The sequence below is a fragment of the Symphodus melops genome (assembly GCF_947650265.1).
Source record: "Symphodus melops genome assembly, chromosome: 22".
NCBI lineage: Eukaryota > Metazoa > Chordata > Actinopteri > Labriformes > Labridae > Symphodus > Symphodus melops.
In genome coordinates, this window is record NC_136712.1 from 14,782,283 (window position 1) to 14,801,353 (window position 19,071).

At 43.1% G+C, this 19,071-nt stretch overlaps 1 protein-coding gene across 8 annotated transcripts in view; it reads left to right on the plus strand.

Moving 5' to 3' along the window:
• The window catches only part of sox5 (SRY-box transcription factor 5), an 84,269-nt gene that overhangs the window by 52,018 nt on the left and 13,180 nt on the right, over positions 1 to 19,071 (plus strand). For 5 of the 8 annotated variants that reach the window (XM_079335189.1, XM_079335190.1, XM_079335194.1 and 2 more), the window contains 3 exons: positions 4,657 to 4,783; positions 7,826 to 7,914; positions 15,439 to 15,603. In XM_079335189.1, coding sequence (XP_079191315.1) covers positions 4,657 to 4,783; positions 7,826 to 7,914; positions 15,439 to 15,603 — 381 coding nt within the window. The remainder of the gene's footprint in view (positions 1 to 4,656; positions 4,784 to 7,825; positions 7,915 to 15,438; positions 15,604 to 19,071) is intronic. The other 3 variants (XM_079335191.1, XM_079335192.1, XM_079335195.1) reach the window with 1 other exon arrangement.

The following is a 19,071-nucleotide window of genomic DNA, read 5'->3' on the forward strand; positions in this document are numbered from 1 at the left end:
TTAACGTACATCAGTAACTCAATCACACAGACACACACACACCTTCAAGTGTACTACCTGATGCAGTCACAAGCACAGGCTCTGTCCTCTGCTTTTAATAAATGTTTTTAGCTTATTGGAGAAAAGGGTAAAAAAGCTCAAACCTTTTTTTTTTTCATTCTTATTTACAAATGTACCACATAAATGTACACACACACACACACAACACACCAGCACCTCTGTGCTCTGTGCATAGGAGCAGCTAACCCAATTGCCTGTGTAATTGTTTAATCACTTCCATTACACCGCAACCAGTGTAATTTGTGTTTTCTTACGCACAGGTAGTGTTGATGTGCACGCACGGACATACACGCACCCTGAACAGCAACCAGCCAGCCATTCCCACTGAGACACCCTCCCTCACATGCCTCCTCGCTAATGCTACCACACACAGACATACCTGTGTGCGTGCATCCTAGCCACTGCAACACAAACCATGCCCTTACATTCACAGCAGGCTGGCCTTTAATAGCCCCTGTCCGTATGAAGTTAATGGACTAATATTGCAAGCTCTCTCTCTCTCTCTCTCTCTCTCTTTCTCTCTCTCTCTCTCTCTCTCTCTCCCTTAATTAATTATTGGTTCTGTTGCTTGCACGTCCCTTCTTTAGCAATAGGTCATCCAGGTCTTGCATTAATTGCCGGAGCATATGGTCGCCAACAGATTTTAGCTGTGGGACTCGCACTTTAGCGGGGGCTATTTTTTTCACGCGCTCAGATGCAAGCCATATTGTGTGGCGCTGGCAGCTATTGTTCGGCGCATTAACTTCATAGAGCTAATTACTCCCCAATAATAACTTTACCTTGGAGTTTTTAGCGCGCCACGTGCCAACCAACCTGTTTCGCACCCCATATGTTAATTAGCGGCCACATCTTCATTATGCCGCAGCGGCGCTTTAAGTTCAAGCTGTGCCGCCTGGCGCGTGGTGAACGCAGCCTCGACTCGCTGCCAATTATCCAACTCTTGCTCCGCTCTCCGTCTCTCTTCCTCCCTCTCTTGTTCATTCTGTTCCGTCTATCTGCTGTTTATTTCTTGAGACTTTATCTTGCCAGGGTGAATTGTCGACTTCTCTCTTTCTTTGAGTCCTCTTTGCCCCTGTGAAAGTTCTCAAGCAAAACTTTCGCACATTTCCTTTATATATATTTATATATTTAAATACATGTGTGGTTAATTTTCTGTTGAGAACATTTTGTCTTTGTTTTCCATTCAGTTATCACTGATTAGAGGCTTTAGTTTAGTTCCAGGATTTAGTTTTTTTTCCAGATTGGTTTGTTTCAGGTTTGTTTTTTGGACTTTTTCAGATGAGGGTTTCACATAAAAAGAAGAGTCCTTCATTCCAACCGTCGACAGCCTACAGAAGCAGCAGTGATGTTTTTGCCTGTGTGTGTATAATAGGTTTTCATGTCCGCTTTTGGGCTGATGTGAAAGAGAAGCTGAGGAGTGTGTTATTCCCAAAAGTGCCTGCTGTTTCAGATGTGCCTTTTCCTTTATGTGGGATCTGGAGATTGTCTGATAGATCTGGCCTCTCACTCACTTTCCTTCTTTTTGTTTTACTCACTTTCTCTCCCAGGCTTTTCTTTCCCTTTTGTCAGTGTTTCTTTTTGTCTCTGATTCGTGTTCTCTGATTTAGAAAACTTTCTTTTGTTTCTGTAAGTTTGAAACATTGCGTGCTGTGATCACGATATCAACGCACTTTGAAGTATTGTTCTGTTGTTTTTCTTATATTAGCAGAAATATAGTTTAATAAGCCATTCTGCAGATGTTGGAGGAATGAAAATGAGAAGGAATGTGAGGCCATGATGAGAGGGACTTATCTAATCCAATACAGCAGTGGACAAACCTCATCCCTGCAGACCCCCCCCCCCCCCCTCCCCACAACAAATGTTTCACATAGTCCGAGTCCCCAGTTTCCCGATGTCACGCTCAACTTGTTCTGACCCATGTTTTCTGCCTCGCGTGTGTGTATTCAGTGTGTTTCAGTTTAACAGCTGTTACACACATATCCAACGCCACTATTATAACATCAACATATGGGAGGTAATGATCCCCCTCTCTGTGTTTCTCCCTGTTCTTTTGTGTCTTTCACTTGCCATTTTCCTCATTCTGTGCGTGGCTTGATCTTCGTATCTTATTGTTGAGATGTGAATTTATTATGTTTCAGTTCTGTAGGCTGATCAATGTCTTCCTATTGTACACGGGCTTTTTGTAATGAGATGGAACATGAGCCAGATATAAAGACGATGCATTTCTATGACATTTCCATTTTTATTTGTAATGAAAGAAAGCCTTGTGCACAAACACTCGACATGCCAGGGTGTCTATGTTCTGTATGTATGTATTACAGCTGCCACAGACTTATCTCCCTACTCTTCTGTCCTTTCCTTTCCTCTCCATTCCTCTCATCTCCTCCTCCCTACGGTACATTACAGTATTTCTAGCCAGCTCCACTCTAGCATATGTCCAATTAGGCCTGAAAGGCAAAGCGGAACTGTTCTGTCTGTGATTCGTCCCTACAGGGGTCCTGTCCGAGCGTCGCGCTGGAACGCCTCTCCCTTCTGATCGCGCGGCACAGGCAGTTTATGGTTTACCAAAATGGTGGAGTAATTATTGTTTTTGGTGTAAGGGGGGGAAACAGGAGCCGCTTGAAGAGAGCGCTATTCCCCAGCGCCGTGATAGTTTGATTACAGTGCTGCCGGCTGCCGCATGCCGACACACAGGAGCAGGAGGAGGAAGACACACTCACAAAAAGAAACACACACACACACACACACACACACACACACACATAGGTATTTACAGTACAAAACCATGCAAACGCCCAGGGAAACTTGAGTGTACAAACAGGGAGGCAGGGAGAGCAAGGAGCACTGTTTGTGGTGACAGACAGCCCCTCTCACTCTCTCTCTCTCACACTCACTCTCCCGCTCTCTCTATTTACCTGTCTCAAGCACTAACCACTTCAAGTGTCCATATTGCTGAGATATTACCTGATTGTACCGTGGCACCGCCGCATCCTTGTGATTGTGCAGCCATTTCCAGCCATTTTCATCATTCCAGATCAATTTTCCACATCTAGCAGCTTTTACCTGCCCATTATCCTATTCAGCTATTACCTTTCTGCCCTCCTGGAGAAGTAAGAGAGACTGGAGAAGGAAGAGAGGGGAGATGAGTTGTAAAGAGGGAGCAAAGTGCTTTACAACCAGGAGGACAGGTCAAAGGCATAACGACACGATCAGGGATTTCATTTAAAAGCAGCGATGAGTGTTATTCAGGCTTTAAAAACATGATGCAATGTATTTTATATCTCATGGGTGGCCTTCCAGACAATTTGAATGTAACCAGGGCAACGTTATTAAGGCAATATTAGGAGTAAAAAAACGTACTTTTCTTAAGTGATTACCTGCCTTTTTTTCCTTCATTAATCCTGTTTCAGTACAACATCATTGTTGTATATGTATTTGTATTGAGCTGCCACAGTCAGATGATCAAAAGCAAAATACTTACTACAGGAAAAACAGTCATTTCACATGAAGCACTTCATCAATAGATATCACATAAATGCAATGCACATATAAAACTAGATATTCAGGACTCTATTGAGAATTTAATCCAATGAGTTTAAGCTCATTTGTCTTGAGCTCCTTCCATCTCATATTTCTGGGCTCTCCATCCAACCAGCATTACGCCTCAGTTTTACAGGTCGAAGAGATTCCTTATTTTCTTCCTTGTCTCACCTTCCTCCAATCTCCCTCTCCTCCTCCCTTCCCCTCCTCGTCTTCTTTCTATCTTTGCCTATCAAACTGTCAGTCAGTCCATCACACGCAAGTCTTTGTGTGTTGTTTTTGGCAGAACGCTGTTTAGTTCAACCATCTGTCTCCTACTTCTCTCTCTTTCTGTCTCACCATCTCTCTCCTTCTCTCTCCTTTTCTCTCTCCTTCTCTCTCCTGCCGTCCGTGCCAAAGCTATCCATCGAAGGAGCTTTTTTTTTTTCTTTTCTTTTTTTTTTTGCTGCTCCTTTTACAATCCTGGAAACCTTGTGAAGTTGTATGGCTCTCTGCCGACTGGCGCGCAGAGATGGGTTAAGTGTACACGGTTGTGTCTGTGTATTTCTGTGTGCTTTGGTTTATTAGGGGTGTTGCTGTGTGGAGAACACCCCCCCAACAACAAAGGAAAAGTCCAGCTGTTGAGAGAGTGTGTTGAACTTTCCTCATGAGTTTCTTTCGACTTTGAATTGATGGAATGAGGGATCACTTTCTGAATATGAGTGAGCTTGTGTGTCTATGTCTACATGCTTATCTCGTCAGTGTTCCTCAAGGATTCATCCAAATATGTATATGAGCCGGAGTGCATATGAGTTTGAGAAATGATTCTGATGTAATTTGGATGTAACTGCCATATGGTAATTGAACGGTGAATAAGGCTGTTATGGGTTCACAGTCTATTTTTAGTGTTGATGTAAGAAATGTTTTGATTTCGTGTCTTATAGTCAGTCAATGTAATATTGCTCATCTTTTCCTCCACTTTTTGTCCTCTCTCTCTCTCTCTCTCTCTCTCTCTCTCTCTCTCTCTCTCTCTCTCTCTCTCTCTCCCCACCCACTTTATTTTGCCTCCTTCATCAGCAGGTCCAGGGCCAGCTCCCTCCACTGATGATTCCCGTCTTTCCTCCAGACCAGAGGACTCTGGCAGCGGCTGCAGCCCAGCAGGGCTTCCTCATGCCCCCTGGCTTCAACTATAAGCCTGGCTGCAGTGAGTAACATCTGCACACAATCACATGCATTCATAAATGTTTGCAAGTGTTACTGTAAAACTTCTTGTGATGTATAAACCACGGACAAGATGGAGTCTGACTGTATTCCCACATAACGAATTGAATTGTCTCCCAAAAGACGAGCTCGCCCCTACAACAACAACTCTCTCTTAATAGAAAAAGCAGTCCAAATACACCCTTCCTGTTTACACTCTCAATCTCCCTCAGTATCTCTCTCACCCCCTCTCTCTTGCTAAGTCCGTTTGGCTCCTTCCTTTTGTCTTGTCTATTTTTTGATATAAAAAAGCAACAAAATACAGGCGTCATGCAGGACATGTTTTTTTTTTTTCTTCTTCATTTTTGGCTATCACGCTCCGGCTGTGTGGCAATGTGTTGTTTACCATGATAGAGAGACAGAGAGTGAGAGAGAGACAGAGAGAGAGGAAAAGAGTGGTGGGTGCTTGCCAGGGGATGCTGGGAATAAATGCACGATGGGGGGGATAGCAGAGGAAGGGGGTGGGGGGTGGGGGGGTGGTAATGTGACCTGCCCCAGGTTCTCCTCACATTAACACAGGACGCAGCCAGAACATGTTTCCAACACAACCCACACACACTAACACACACAGACACACAGACAGCGTGTCCAGGCAGCCAGAGATTGCTTTGTGATGTTGTAAACATAAAAAAAAAAAAATACTTAGACACAGATATGCAAGCATGCACACAAAGCACGCTCGTGCACACTCATTCCCCCCCACCCCCACCCCTTTGAGTTTCACAGCTTCCCAAACAAGTCCATTCCATTTTAATTAGTGCCATCTTCACCCACGCCCACTGCCCACGTAAATACCCTGTCAAGTGGTGGGCTTGTCTTTTCGCTGCCTCCGCCAACTCCAACCGGATTGGCATGCTGCACCAGGCTGGGCCGCCCCTGAGAAAACTCCCTGGCAACTTTCAAAGTTGTTGTGAGTTGATGTAGTTTGGTGCTGCAGCTCTAAATAGGACATGTGGAGCATTGTGCTCCGACATGTTCTTATGGCACTCCGTTTCTTTCAAGATATGAATTATTTTATCTGCACAGTATGGAGTCCAGTGCTCTCAGTGGGTGTCTTGTTCCATCACTTGTTGAACAGTTGCACATTTTATTTATCGTTTAAGCAAATAGAAACTCTTGTGTGATGTCGTTTTAAGTTACTGAAGGACACATTTTGGCAATAATACACATCTTACCATTACACTTTCAAAATCGTTGTAGACTCACAATAGTCGGATTAAAGACCAGAATAATTCGAAAGAAAAACGAGTAATCTCAACCCTAAGCATCTCTGAATCTTCCATACTCCACATTTTTTCAGAAACAATCTTTATTATTACAATTTGAACCCTTGAGAACCCTGATGAAATCATTAGTCACCTGTTAACTCCACGACTGTCTTACGCTTAAGCTTTCATCAGATCCAGATGAGACACAACTGCTCAACTAACTGCTCATGATGAATGAATGCAACTGGTCAGCTATGTAATATAGCGTTTTTTGCACCTTACTTCCCTCAGTTTATTTCCGCTGAACATTTCTTTGTCGGTGAGAAATTTTGTTCTTGTCTGCTGAGGTTGCTGTCCTCAAGCCAAGAGCAACATGTTTGCTTTCCACCGTCCTTTCCCTTTTGTTATAGCGACCCCCAGGAGGAGCATAAATATCCATCCTGGCTCATGTTTGTCCAGGGAGTGAGGAGAAAAGACCCATCTCCTAGAATACACAGTCCTGAAATAATGATTTAATCCCTCCTGCCCTCCCTCTCCGCCGGAGCAAAGAATGTCTCTGCTTCGCTTTTTTATTTTTTTATTTTTACGAAGCGACTTATATGGGAAAATATGTCGGAAGGAAAGTCTTGGCTGATGCCAAGCGCACACACAAATTTACATGGGCACACACAGGGATGATAGAAGGTCCTGATACAGCCAAGAGGCTGACCGCTGTGCTGAAAGTTCAGGTCAGAAATGCAAGGTCAAGCCCTGAGAACATATCCAAGTTTTCTCTGTGAAAAAAAAAAAAAAAAAAGTCTCCTCGATGTGATACCAGTATAAAAGTCTGACCTCTGCGTGCTGCATTTTAGTTAGCGGGCATGTCCACATGCAAATCAAAGCTGTCAACAGGAACCTTTATTCAATATATGATGATAATTAAGAACAATATTCCTCCTCTTCCTATCTGCCCTTCCTCACATCCTCCATCTCTTCCTCCCCTCATCGCTGACCTTTCCCCCTCCTTCTCTCTCGCCGAGTAATTACAGCACGCCCTATCTGCACCTGGTCACTAATAATCCGCACTCATCCTTTTCTTCCCTGCTTTTCTCTCTGCTCCTCTGTCATCTCCTACACTCCGTTTGTCCATCTATCGCTTGATTCATCTGTCCTGACAGAGCGGGGAGGGAGACCGAAAGGAGACAGAGTTGGAGTAACTTTTGAAGAGAGAGAGAGATGACAACAAGAAAGAAACGAGGAGAAAGAGACTGAAAGCAGCCCCGTCTCTATAAAGCCGGAAAAGAGACAGTTGAGGAATAAAAAAAAAAAAAAAAAAGGAGGAGGGAGCAGCAATCGGCAGTGGCGGCTCTTAATTATGGCACTGGGGCGAGCTTTATCAGAATCCCCTCACCTCGCTGCTCTTTGTCAGGGGGTATTAAGGAGGAGGACACACAATCAGGCTTTTCATTAAGGCCCTACCGGCAGCGCACACAAAGGGCAGCTTTAACAGCTGCAGAGAGGGACTCAGGTGGTGGTGGTGGTTACGGCGGGAGGGGGTTGATGGGCTGAGTCGAGGGGAAAAAGAGGGAGGGATGGAGGAGAAAAACATGAGGATGAAGGAAAAGTACGGGGACTGAACGGAGGAAGGAGAAAGGGGGTAAGAGGAAATGGAAGGATGAATAAACGTCAGAGAGCAGAACAGGTTGTGATAAAAGACGTAAAAAATGTACAACTTCAGCAAAAGGTCTTGATTTAATAATAACTAAATGTGTTGAAAATGCTTCTCTGTTTTTCTTCAGGTGACCCCTATCCTCTCCAGCTTATCCCTACAACAATGGCTGCTGCTGCCGCTGCTGCCACACCAGGGCTGGGACCCCTACAGCTCCAGGTAAGGCCACCATATTTACCGTTGAACTATAGGAAGCATAACCATACAACCAGAAGGCTTTGATTATCACAGACATTCAGTAAAAACATTCAGTTTTCTTTCACACCTGGGTGGCCCTATTGGGAATAAATCCCCGAACCCTGACAGTGTTCACACCACATACTTCCCACTGAGCTATACAGGACCACAAACACAGCCACAGGGGGGTTGCACAGCTGTCACTTTCAGCCAAAGTGTGAGCGAGCGAATTGAGCCCATAAAAAAAACATGTTCTCCATGATCAGAGCTCAAAAATCACATAGAACTGACAAGTGTGACCCTCGCCCTTGGCTTTGTCCTGCAACTGGAAGAACTAGACAGAAATGTTCAGATTGACTGTCTGAGTTCATTTTTGAATGACACAGAACAGATTGAGATCTCCTTTAACAGCACAAAAGCATCTTTGTATGTCCTTTCCCCTTAAGGTCCTTATTATTCACAAAAGGTTGAATACATTTTGCAGCACCTGAGCATGCCAAGAATGAAATACTTCTCTTCTCTCAACTTTCTGCCTATCGGCCTTTTACGTTATCCATGTGTTTCAAATGAAAATATTTTCATTTAGGACAAAGGAGATCTTTAAAGGCAAATTAGAGTTTAACAGAACGGTGGATTTAAGAGAGACAAATAAATCCTGCTTGGATGCTTTCTGCTGATTTTGAGCAAATCTGAGGGGCCGACCCATTTGCACTTTGATAACCAAGAATGTGTTCTGCTTCTTTTCAGAAATGTAGTCGTCAAACAGTCAATAAGAAAGAAAGCAGAACAGATTACAGAGAGAGAGACTTTACTGCAAAGTCAGTGAAAGTAAAACAAATCAAATAAATCAACATCTGTTATGTTACTTATAAGGAGGAGTCTGTCTTTGTATGGTCCTGTCTGCATATTAAGAACAAATCATCCCTGCCACTCATACAGTCACTTTCTCCCTGTAACGCATACACACACACACGTAGACCTCACAAACAGACACTCGTATCCACATGGGCTTTGGAGCCCGCTCTCTCAGGGGTGCAGAACATACACAGACGCCCCCCCCGTCTGAAACACATTAACCTCCACTGTTAGACAGGCAACTGGGTGCAGCCTGCACTTGGCCCTCGTGTCTGCTTGACATGCATTATCATAAAAGGTGTCACACTTACAGACACACATACAGTACATGCTTCATCTGAGAGAAACAGCTGCAATCACACACATATTTCCCCGCACATCTTTTCCACTTACTGTCCACACACTTAGGGAATGATGGGGAAATACAGGTTAAAGGTCAGGCAGAATGTGTGTAATACATTTGCACCTGTCAGCCAAACACGCTGCCCCATATGCTAGACACTAGAGGGAGAATAGAATAGCTGTGTAATTCTATCATGAAGAACGGACCCTGCTGTCCTCACTGATTTCATTATTACTCCCATGTTGTGTGTACGTGTGTGTGGCTGAGAATAATGTCCTTTGCGCTGTTATCACCGCTTCAATCAAGCCGTCCATATGTTCGACTGTGTTCAGACTCACTCAATCTCCAGTTGAACGGCTTTGTCCACCTTGCAATTGGATTTTTTTTTGTGTTTTTTTTTTTTTTTTTTTACCAGAAGGGAGGGATGAGAGTACACAACAAGTGCAAAAAAAACATCTCACTAACAGATTTCTTTCCTACAATCCTCCCAGAAAAACACACACGCAAAAAGCTCTCTCTCTCACACACACACACACACACACACACACACACACACACACACACACACACACACACACACACAAACACATTGAGATTAAGGCTTGTCACAAAGAAACGGATTTGCCCGGGCTAACACAAGTACAGATGTCTCAATGTGGATGGATTTCCTTTGGGATTGTCTCTGCGCCCTCATTTGATAAGGAGGGTTTTTTTCTGTTCCTGAGACGAGACATGACAGTTTTCCGGGGCCTGAGTTCGCCACAGCAAAGTAAACAGCGTTTACTTTGAGAGGGAAGAGAACCCACAGAGTAGAGATAAAAACAAAACATAAAGATTATAATATAGAGTGTAAGATAAACTACCAGGTTGCATACACAAGTATACTGAAACGGCAACAATATTTATTTATTCATGATTAAGACTAATTCTTGGTCTTTTTGCCTTTGTTCCACGGCACAGTGGATAGAGTAGAACAGAGAATCAGGAGGAGTAACAGGTCGTCACCAAACCCGGGCTGTTCGCTTGGAAAACCATAGCCTCCAAACTCGGAGTGCGGGCTAACTGCAAGGCCGTCTGCCCCCCACCAAACATGTTTTGACATGTAGACACTTGAACTATGTATTCCCTCAACACAAATAAATATGCTCATACAAGAGATGTATGCAAAAAAAAAACTGTAATACAGTAAGTCCCAGGCTATGACTGATGTCTCTTATGATAAATCAGATATTTAACTTTAGGTCATAGTTTACTAAACGATGAATAACACAGCTAACTTCAGCTGTGCTGAAAGGAACATCAGTGTTTGATGTTTAAAGTGAAAAGTTGTGATTTATACTTATAGATAAGATAATCCTTTATTCACCTTTATTTGGCAACAACATTACAATAACTAACTAAATTTGTCTCTGATAAAGTCATCTTGATAACACCAAGCCAAGGCAAGTTCTCTTTATTTATACAGTGTACATGTAGTGCATATATACAGATACATAGATCTATACACAGAAGTATAGGAGGTAGCGTTTGAGATTTTGTGTGTGCAGAAAGTTCCTCGGGTGTGGAATGGTTCGGTTGATAATCAGTGTATGTGCATTCAGTATAACCAAACCATTCCCCTCCCGAGTGACTTGCACCATTATGCTGTATCAACATGTAAGTCTTCATTTGAAAAGGTCCTCTTAGTGATGCGGGTTGACATAAAGGAGGAAATCTGTGAGGAAAAATGCCCTTTGCCTTTGATCATACTGTGTGATAACTGTTTGCATAGAAAGTAGAGGACGAACATGGAACTCTCAACAGCACAGCTTGGAGTTAAGTGCTGTTCTTGGAAAAAATGTATTAATCTCTCAATGATTCAAAGCTCTTTCTATGTTTAAAACATCCTCCATAGAAATCAACAGAGTAGCACTTACAGTCAATGGGAGCTTAACACTGAATCCTCCACAGACGGTTTTCAAGGCAATGCAGGCTTTGGAGTGTACAAGTTTGGCATTTAGTGTCGTAATCTGGGGGATGAGTGTGACATTGTGCATTAGAGCATGTTAATCTGGCTCCCTATTGACCCTTGATATCATTGATATTATCCATATCTCATAAATGGACAGAAAAAGGACAGAGAAAGCTGACAAAAAGGAACAAAAAATGCGCTTATCCAGGCAAGAGAGAGAGAGAGAGAGAGAGATCAGCTATAAAGGTAAAAAGGCAGAGTTTCCAGAGAGGTATTTAGAAGGATGATCGGTTAAAAGGATAAACAGAGAGAAAGAGATATGAGGGGGATAGAGGTAAGTGGAGGAGAAAAGAGTGGATGTGCACGAGAGATTATATATGTGTGTGTGTCTGTGTGTGTGTGCAGCGTGGAATAAAGAGGGTCAATGGCATGGGTCAGGCATCATATGGAGAGGCAGATGTTGGAACATATTGTCCTGGATTACGACGCTGTACACCGGAGAGATGGACGAACAACGGACAGGCGGTTAGAGGGAGGGAGAGGGAGGGGGAAAAAAGAGAAAAACAGAGACGGGGACAGATGACAGAAGGTAAATGAGAAAACAATCAAGAAACTCTTTTCCCCGCAAAGCCTTATCAGCAAGACAGAAAGAGGATTGCTTCTGTGATGATAACTTCCCTTTTCTTTCTTTTAAGGCTTTTTGGAGTTGCAAGGAAATGCCATTTAGTGATAGGAGCGTGGGATCAATGTAAAATCAATAGGCATTAGAGATAGGTGACTATCATTAGGCAAATTGTACATTATCAGTTCCAAACACATAATGAGTAAAGGGACGTAGGTCTGTGTAATCCACTCTGATTATTGGTGTTAAAGTCTGGTTATTATTTTGTTACTTTTTTCTCTGTATCATGCCATGAAATTCTGGCACAAAGGTAACGATGTTTTCAACTGTCTCAGAGAGAAAATAACTCCATTACTTGAGATGTGGCTCATCGTCAGGAAACGTCATATTTTTGTTGTCTCTCCTTGATGCCGGGCCATTACGCTCTTAGAAAGGTGTTGTTTTTTTTTTAAATTAAAATGTATTACTTAGATCAATCATGAAAAACTTTGAAGCCCTTAAAAGAGAACAAAGTCAGAAAAGCAGGGTCAAAGAGACGAGACGAGGCCTTCGAGACACAGGCGTCAAGGATTTAAATCCAATCCCTCTGACAATCAGTCTACATGATTGTGCCTTTTAGTAACAAAAAAAAAAACGTAGCGACTGAAAACAATAAAGTCAGACAGGCAGGAAGTTAAACAGATAGACAGAGAGACAAGAATTCTTTCAGATCCATACAAAAGTCCTCTGTGTCCATGTGAACAATAGAGCTCAGAAGCACTGCAAACTGACAACAAAACCCAGGCGAGCTCATAATCTGACTAAAGCTGCAGATTATTGACCAAGACACACACACACACACACAGATCCATAGATCCATCCCTGCTAAGATGACAAGAGAAGCATAGGGCCTTAGAGACTGGACACAGCCTACTGTGTGTATGCAAGTCCACACACAAAACCACACACAGGCAGTAGAACTAATACCAAACAATCAACCTTACTCAGAGGAACACCAATAGTCAGACATCACCTCTTCACCTCTTGTCAATAGAGCTTAGACTGCAAGTGCTTATCCACACATACATTAAACACACATCTAGGGGGTGTCATGTGACAAGCACACGCAGACCACTAGACCTGCTCATGTGCACACACACACACACAAAGACATGCAGATGTGTTAGCGCTCGTCTCACGTTAGGGGATTAGAGACTGAAAGATTGAGTCAAACACAGACAGCTCAACAGTATGCCTGGTTAGAGAGTGACTTTTCAAATTCTCATTTCAAGTCTCATCCTGCAACCGCGATTGCAACCCCCCGTTACTCGCTCATTGTGTGTCTGTGCCACAGTGTGTGTGTGTGTGTGTGTGTGTGTGTGTGTGTGTGCGTGTTCGCTCCCCAAGTCTCCCCGGGGGGCTTTGCGCTGTCATTTCCTGTTTGTTGACATGCATGTCGTTGTGGCGACGCTCTGGGCGCGCTTCACAGTGCCTCTGCCCTCTGTGCTGTGCATGTGTATGCTAGTGCGTGAGTGTGTGTGTGTGTGTGTGTGTGTGTGTGTGTGTCATTGCACGCCGGCCCGTTGAGCAGGCTTTGAGTGACGGGAGCTGGCCTTGTAATGGAACTCAATTCACTCCACAAATAAAGAGGCCTTTGAACCACTGGTCCGAATATGTCAGTACACACACACACATACATGCACACTTACACACACACACACACACACACACACACACCGCCTGTGGTCCACTCGCCAGGGGGTTTGGCTGGTAGGGAGAGGAGGGAGGTTGAGGGGTTTTCATGCTTGGCTGCACCCCACCCCCACCCCCCAATACCCATACACACATACACTCCCTCTTCCAGGAGCCACAGTGCAGCTAATTGAAGAGAAATGAGCGAGCTGAGGCTGATCTGATCTCAGCGAGCTGGTCCTCCGCACCGTGTCTGTGTGGCTCACCAGAGCATGACCGATACCCCGCTGATTTCCACATCAGTAGCGGCAGTAGCAGCACACCCCGTCTACTGTATGCACCTCAATTATCATTGTTCCCTCTGTGTTTATAACAGCATTAGATGCTGACACTTTAGGCATGTGTTTTGAAGATTTTTGTATTTTTGTTTTAGAAGACTTCCAGTGTCACAGTAAAGATGCAAGATATAAGATTATGAAATTATGAAATTTGGTGAAAAGAATGCACTGAAATGTGTTACGTTTTGTAACCCTGCATCATAAACTCCACTAACACAAATAAAAACGTAAACATCCAGTCTCTAAAAGTGTTTGAGCTATCTAGTTAAAATCGGACAACAGTTGCAGTGTTGGACTGTGACTATTGTTGTTGCCACATGTGTGACAGTCAAATTCAAATATGAGTTTCTTAGTACTTCTTTGTGTGAATGTGTGCTGCCAGTTTGAATGTGTCTTATTTTTCTTGTTTGTACAAAAAGATAAATTGCTTTATTTAAGATAGCAGAGGAGAGCTAATGTGGCTGTCAAAAGAGATAGAGTTACCGACAAACAGACAGAGAGCAGAGAGAGAGAGAGAGAAATGGCAGTGACAGCATCTCTTCCTTGTCCATTTGCATAAACCAGCCTTTGTTTGACGCCGGTGGCCGGCAGCCAAGCACCAACAGAAGGACGGAAGTTAAACTAAAAAAAAAAAAAAAGAAAGGATGGTCCTCTTCCAGAAAAATCTTCCACCAGAAATAAATAATAACAATTATAAGTATTCAAAAAAAAAAAAAAACAGCACATCAGTTACTTCTCGCTAAACAACCATTCTGTTGCTCTTCAGAGGACAGAATGACAATTCCGAGAAAACAAAACAGCATCTTGGAGATTTGTATTAGAGGACATGAAAGTAATTGAGCTTTACAGGCTGAATTTGAGGAGGGAGATAGGGAGACAGAAAGAAAGAAGCGTTTATGAATATTGAAGCTTCTTCCAAGTTGTGAATATTATGTTGTGTCTGTTGCTTTGGAAATACAGGCCAGAGACTGTTTTGTGTGATACAAGTATGTTCACACCATAGCAGCTCAAGACATTATGCTTTTATTTAATTAGAAATTAATTGAATACATAAATAAGAATGGAAAATATTTTTTTGTTTCCTAGAGCAGTTATTGAAACCATTTCTCTTCTTTTGAGTCTTATTTATAATATTGGTTTTTTGCATCTTGTTGTCGAAACACAATAAACATTGCAAGGGTGAAAGACACTTCTGGCATGTCCCATCTGGCTTGAAACATTTCTGTGCTATCTCTCTCCCCCTCACTCTTTTGCCTTCACCATCACTTTTTTTTTTGTTCACCTTGTGAGGGAGCCCGGCTCTGCGGCCTGACCTCGATAGCCAGAATGTTTTCCCTTTCTCCCAAGATGCACCTGGAGGCGACATGGCCATCTCTGGGCCTGTCAGAGAGGCTGTTAGTGCTTCTCCCATGGGGTGAGGGAGGGGGTTGACAGTGAAGATGTCCCTCTCTGTCACACAAACAGAGGCCGGGCCACTAATGGCCTCTTCTTCTAGAGCTTTTTAGCCTGCGTCTTCTTTTTTGTTTGTGTGCTCTCAAGTATTCATTTATTCATGTCGCCCTTTTCTTTTCCTTTTTCCCTCCTCCCTTCCCTTTTCCCCATCTCTTTCCTTTTCTTTTCTTACCCTGCCCCCCCCCCCCCCCCCCCCCCCCCCCCCCCCCCTCACCTCGACTTAACACTTGTCCATCTCTCTGTCTTCTCTCTACCTGTCTCTCCGACCTTGCAGCAGTTGTATGCAGCTCAGCTGGCAGCCATGCAGGTTTCCCCGGGGGGAAAGCAGCACGGAGGAAGTTTACCTCCGCAAGCCAACCTGGGTACACATTCCCCACCCACCAAAACACACACTCAGAGTGAAAAGGGCCGCAGCTCCCCGCTGTCAAACAAGACCAAGGTAAGGGAAGAGTGAAGGCCTGTTTGTCTTTGTGTTTAACACGAGAAAGGCCAATGGATTCAGAAATCAGCGTCCTACGAGTCTGCTCAGAAGTTTGGGAAGAATTTAAAACAAAGCCATCAAGCTTTCACAGAACTCAAAGTAAAGTAAATAAGTCAAATTATATGTTCACACAATTTTGACGATTTTTTCACATTACCCTTTTCTCTTGTAAATTTATATATCTATCTTAGACTCAGTTTTGCAGTATTCCTGAATTCATTTTGGCCTTTCTAGTTTTATAACACAGACGGAGAGAGTGAATGTCTCCCCTCGCTGTAGTGCATGAGCTGAAAATATGTGTTCTCGCTTGTATGAAGGCTCCTTTGCATCCAGTCTTTTGTTTTTTTCACACAAACAAAGTCTCCTGAAGCTCCTCATACTAATGCACACCTTGACTCAAACTTGGTCCCTAGCAGCACTCACAGTCACCTCTACCAACAGCCCAACTTTATCACAAAACTCCAGCTGGTGTACAGTCACAGTGGATTTCAGGATGTATTGGCCTTTGTGCTGTTTTCTCGGCTGGTCGCACAATAAGGGCGATAGGACACCTTCTATCCATCCAAGTGGAATTCTATGAATATCTGGTCAGGCGTTCGGGCACAGAGCAACTCCCCCCCCATACACAAACACACACAGAGCCCCCATGACCCCATGCCATCATCTGTCCACCGAAGACCCCCCACAAGTGTACTGGTCAGACGCAAGTAAACACACTCAGACATTGAGACATAGGATCAGACTTGAGTAGGACAACACTATCAAAAGTCCCACAGAGTTTGACAACATGATTTTTGCTAATCTCACATTTTATCACATAAATCACTTTCAAAACTTGTTTGTTTTTTCTTTCTTTCTTTCTTTCTTTCTTTCCTTCTTACTTTCTTTCTTTCTTTCTTTCTTTCTTTCTTTCTTTCTTTCTTTCTCTTTCTTTTTTCTTTCTTTCTTTCTCTTTGTATGTCTTTCTTTCTTCCTTTTCCTTTCTTTCCGACCATGTCCCGTTCTTTCCTTTCCTCTTGGCTCCTTTATTTTATATATTTTTCCATGCCTCTATTTCAGTTTCTCACATCACTGTCTTTTTATTTTCCCGTTATCTTCTGTGTTATCTCCTTTCCCTTCATGTCCTGCCTCTTTTGTCCCCGTCTATGGCTTTTTTTTTCTTGTCTTCTTTCCTCACCTCCTCTCTTTACTTGTTTCATCAAATACCAACACACATACACACACGGTAGTGCAGTTACCTACCTTGTGGTATTACATGTATATTAAAACATGTAAAAGCTCAAATTTGCAGTTTTCTCAGTAACAGCCCAGACATTCTTGTTCAGTCATGGGCCATATTCAGATGATACATATTTCATTCATTTCTTTTGTATTGTCATCAGCATACTTCACTGAGTTGACAACTTCTTTCTCTCACCTAACAACTTCTAGATAATTAGCAAAAGTCTAGGTTTATCACACATTCAGTTTTAGCTTATGGGGATGAATGAAGCTGAACTTTGACCTTAGAGCCTCCCTCTGGCTTCATGGCCCCTCCCTAAATCTCCATCACAAACACACACTTTACTATCCCACCCCACTGACACACTTTTCTTATTACCATATATATGGAGTTGGGCTGACAGGCAAGTGCTATGACCCGCGGTGGAGGGAAAGTGGACAACACATAATGGCCTCAACAGTCCAGCAGGACGGATGGACTTGGGAGTGGACCCACATGGCACCCAACAGGCCCAATGGAGCCAAACTGGCCAGTTGATCGCCAGCCGCACCACCATATTGATTTTTCTCTCCCATGCACTCTCACAGTTTGTGAGCATTTAGAGACAACTCTGGATACGTGCTCTGTGGTGTTTCGTCTTTCTTTTCTTTACTCTCAGCTTCTATCGGTCAATCTCTCCATCCCCTTTTCTTTTTAGATTTATTTAAATCAGGGTCTCACTCGTTTTTATGACTCTCTCTCTGTCTCTCTGGGTGAGTGACATGTATATTTCAAAGGTGTGCTCCCCCTGTGGGCTCCCTCTCAAGTCTCTAGTCATTTAGAGCCACGCTGTCTGCCTCTGCTCACAGCTGTTTGGACTCAGGCACATACCGCTTAAGTGCTTTACCCTCGGGTGAGACACGAGCAAACACACACTAGCACAAATGCACACAACACACAGGTGTTGAAGAAGACACCATGCCAAATCGAAACAGTGCAGCCCCATCACAAACACACACACACACACACACACACCTATGCACAAATCACTGCAGCATACATGCAGCTTTCTGATACGCAAGAGTGGATCCTTAGATGTAGGCAGGCATGCATACAGACCCATACAACGGTGCGATTCAAATGATCCTCCATATGTAGCCCAACTTGCTGACATGCAACACAAACACGCATTGGCACAAGTAACTAAGTATATTTACTTATGCTGTGTTTCAATACTGTTACATCATACATCTACTCCAATACTTTTCAGATTTAAGGACTTTAAATAATTTTCTCTGCTCATTGGTCATGTGCTGATATTTTGGCTGATTCATGTTCATAGATAAACCTTAAAAAAAGAGTTTAACAGTTAAACACATCACCTGTCATTTACGTTGTACTTCAGTTGTACAGTGTAGCACAACTATGGAAATTAAAAGTTGAGCATTGATAACGAAGTATTACAAAAATAGTACGACAAATACATTTTGGAAATTCCAGTTAAGAAAGTCTTTTTGACTTTATTATTCTTTCAATTTAATGGCAAAAATGTTTTAGAAATAGTTTTCTGCCAACATGCCTTCTCTAATTAGGGGAGTAAAACAAACTTTTAGAGTCTAGACTGTCAAGGTGAAATAATATCAACATCTCTGTTTTTTTACTAAATACAAATGAGTTGAAAATTAAAAGATAATTTGCATATTTAAGGAGTCAGTGCCACACACTGTAAGAAACGGCATCAAATCTGCATCTTCTTTGCTGTCTGAAAAAATTAAATATGACAATATAAGTGATATCCAAACAGTCCCTTATAGCTGGAAGGGAAGGAAGAGAGGAGAAAAAAAGATGAATGGAGAGAGGCTCATGTCGAGGTCTTGACATGGACGTTGCTGCACACACACCTTAACACAAAAGGACCCAGAAACCTGCGACGGATAAACAGCAGCGACACACACACTTGTCCTGTTAATTGAATTGTCAGCCCCACTGATGAGATGCAGAACCCTGATGCCGCTTTTACATGTCAGCATCTAGAGAAGTGAACAAAGCACACACACACACACACACACACACACACACACACACACACACACACACACACACACTGTCTCTCCCCCTCCTGCTTCGTCTCTGTCCCTCTGGCTCTCGTTGTCACTCTGCATGTTTTCGGTCTCAAAGCTGGAGACTGTTTCATCAGCCAAGAGAGACACAAAAGCAATTGTATT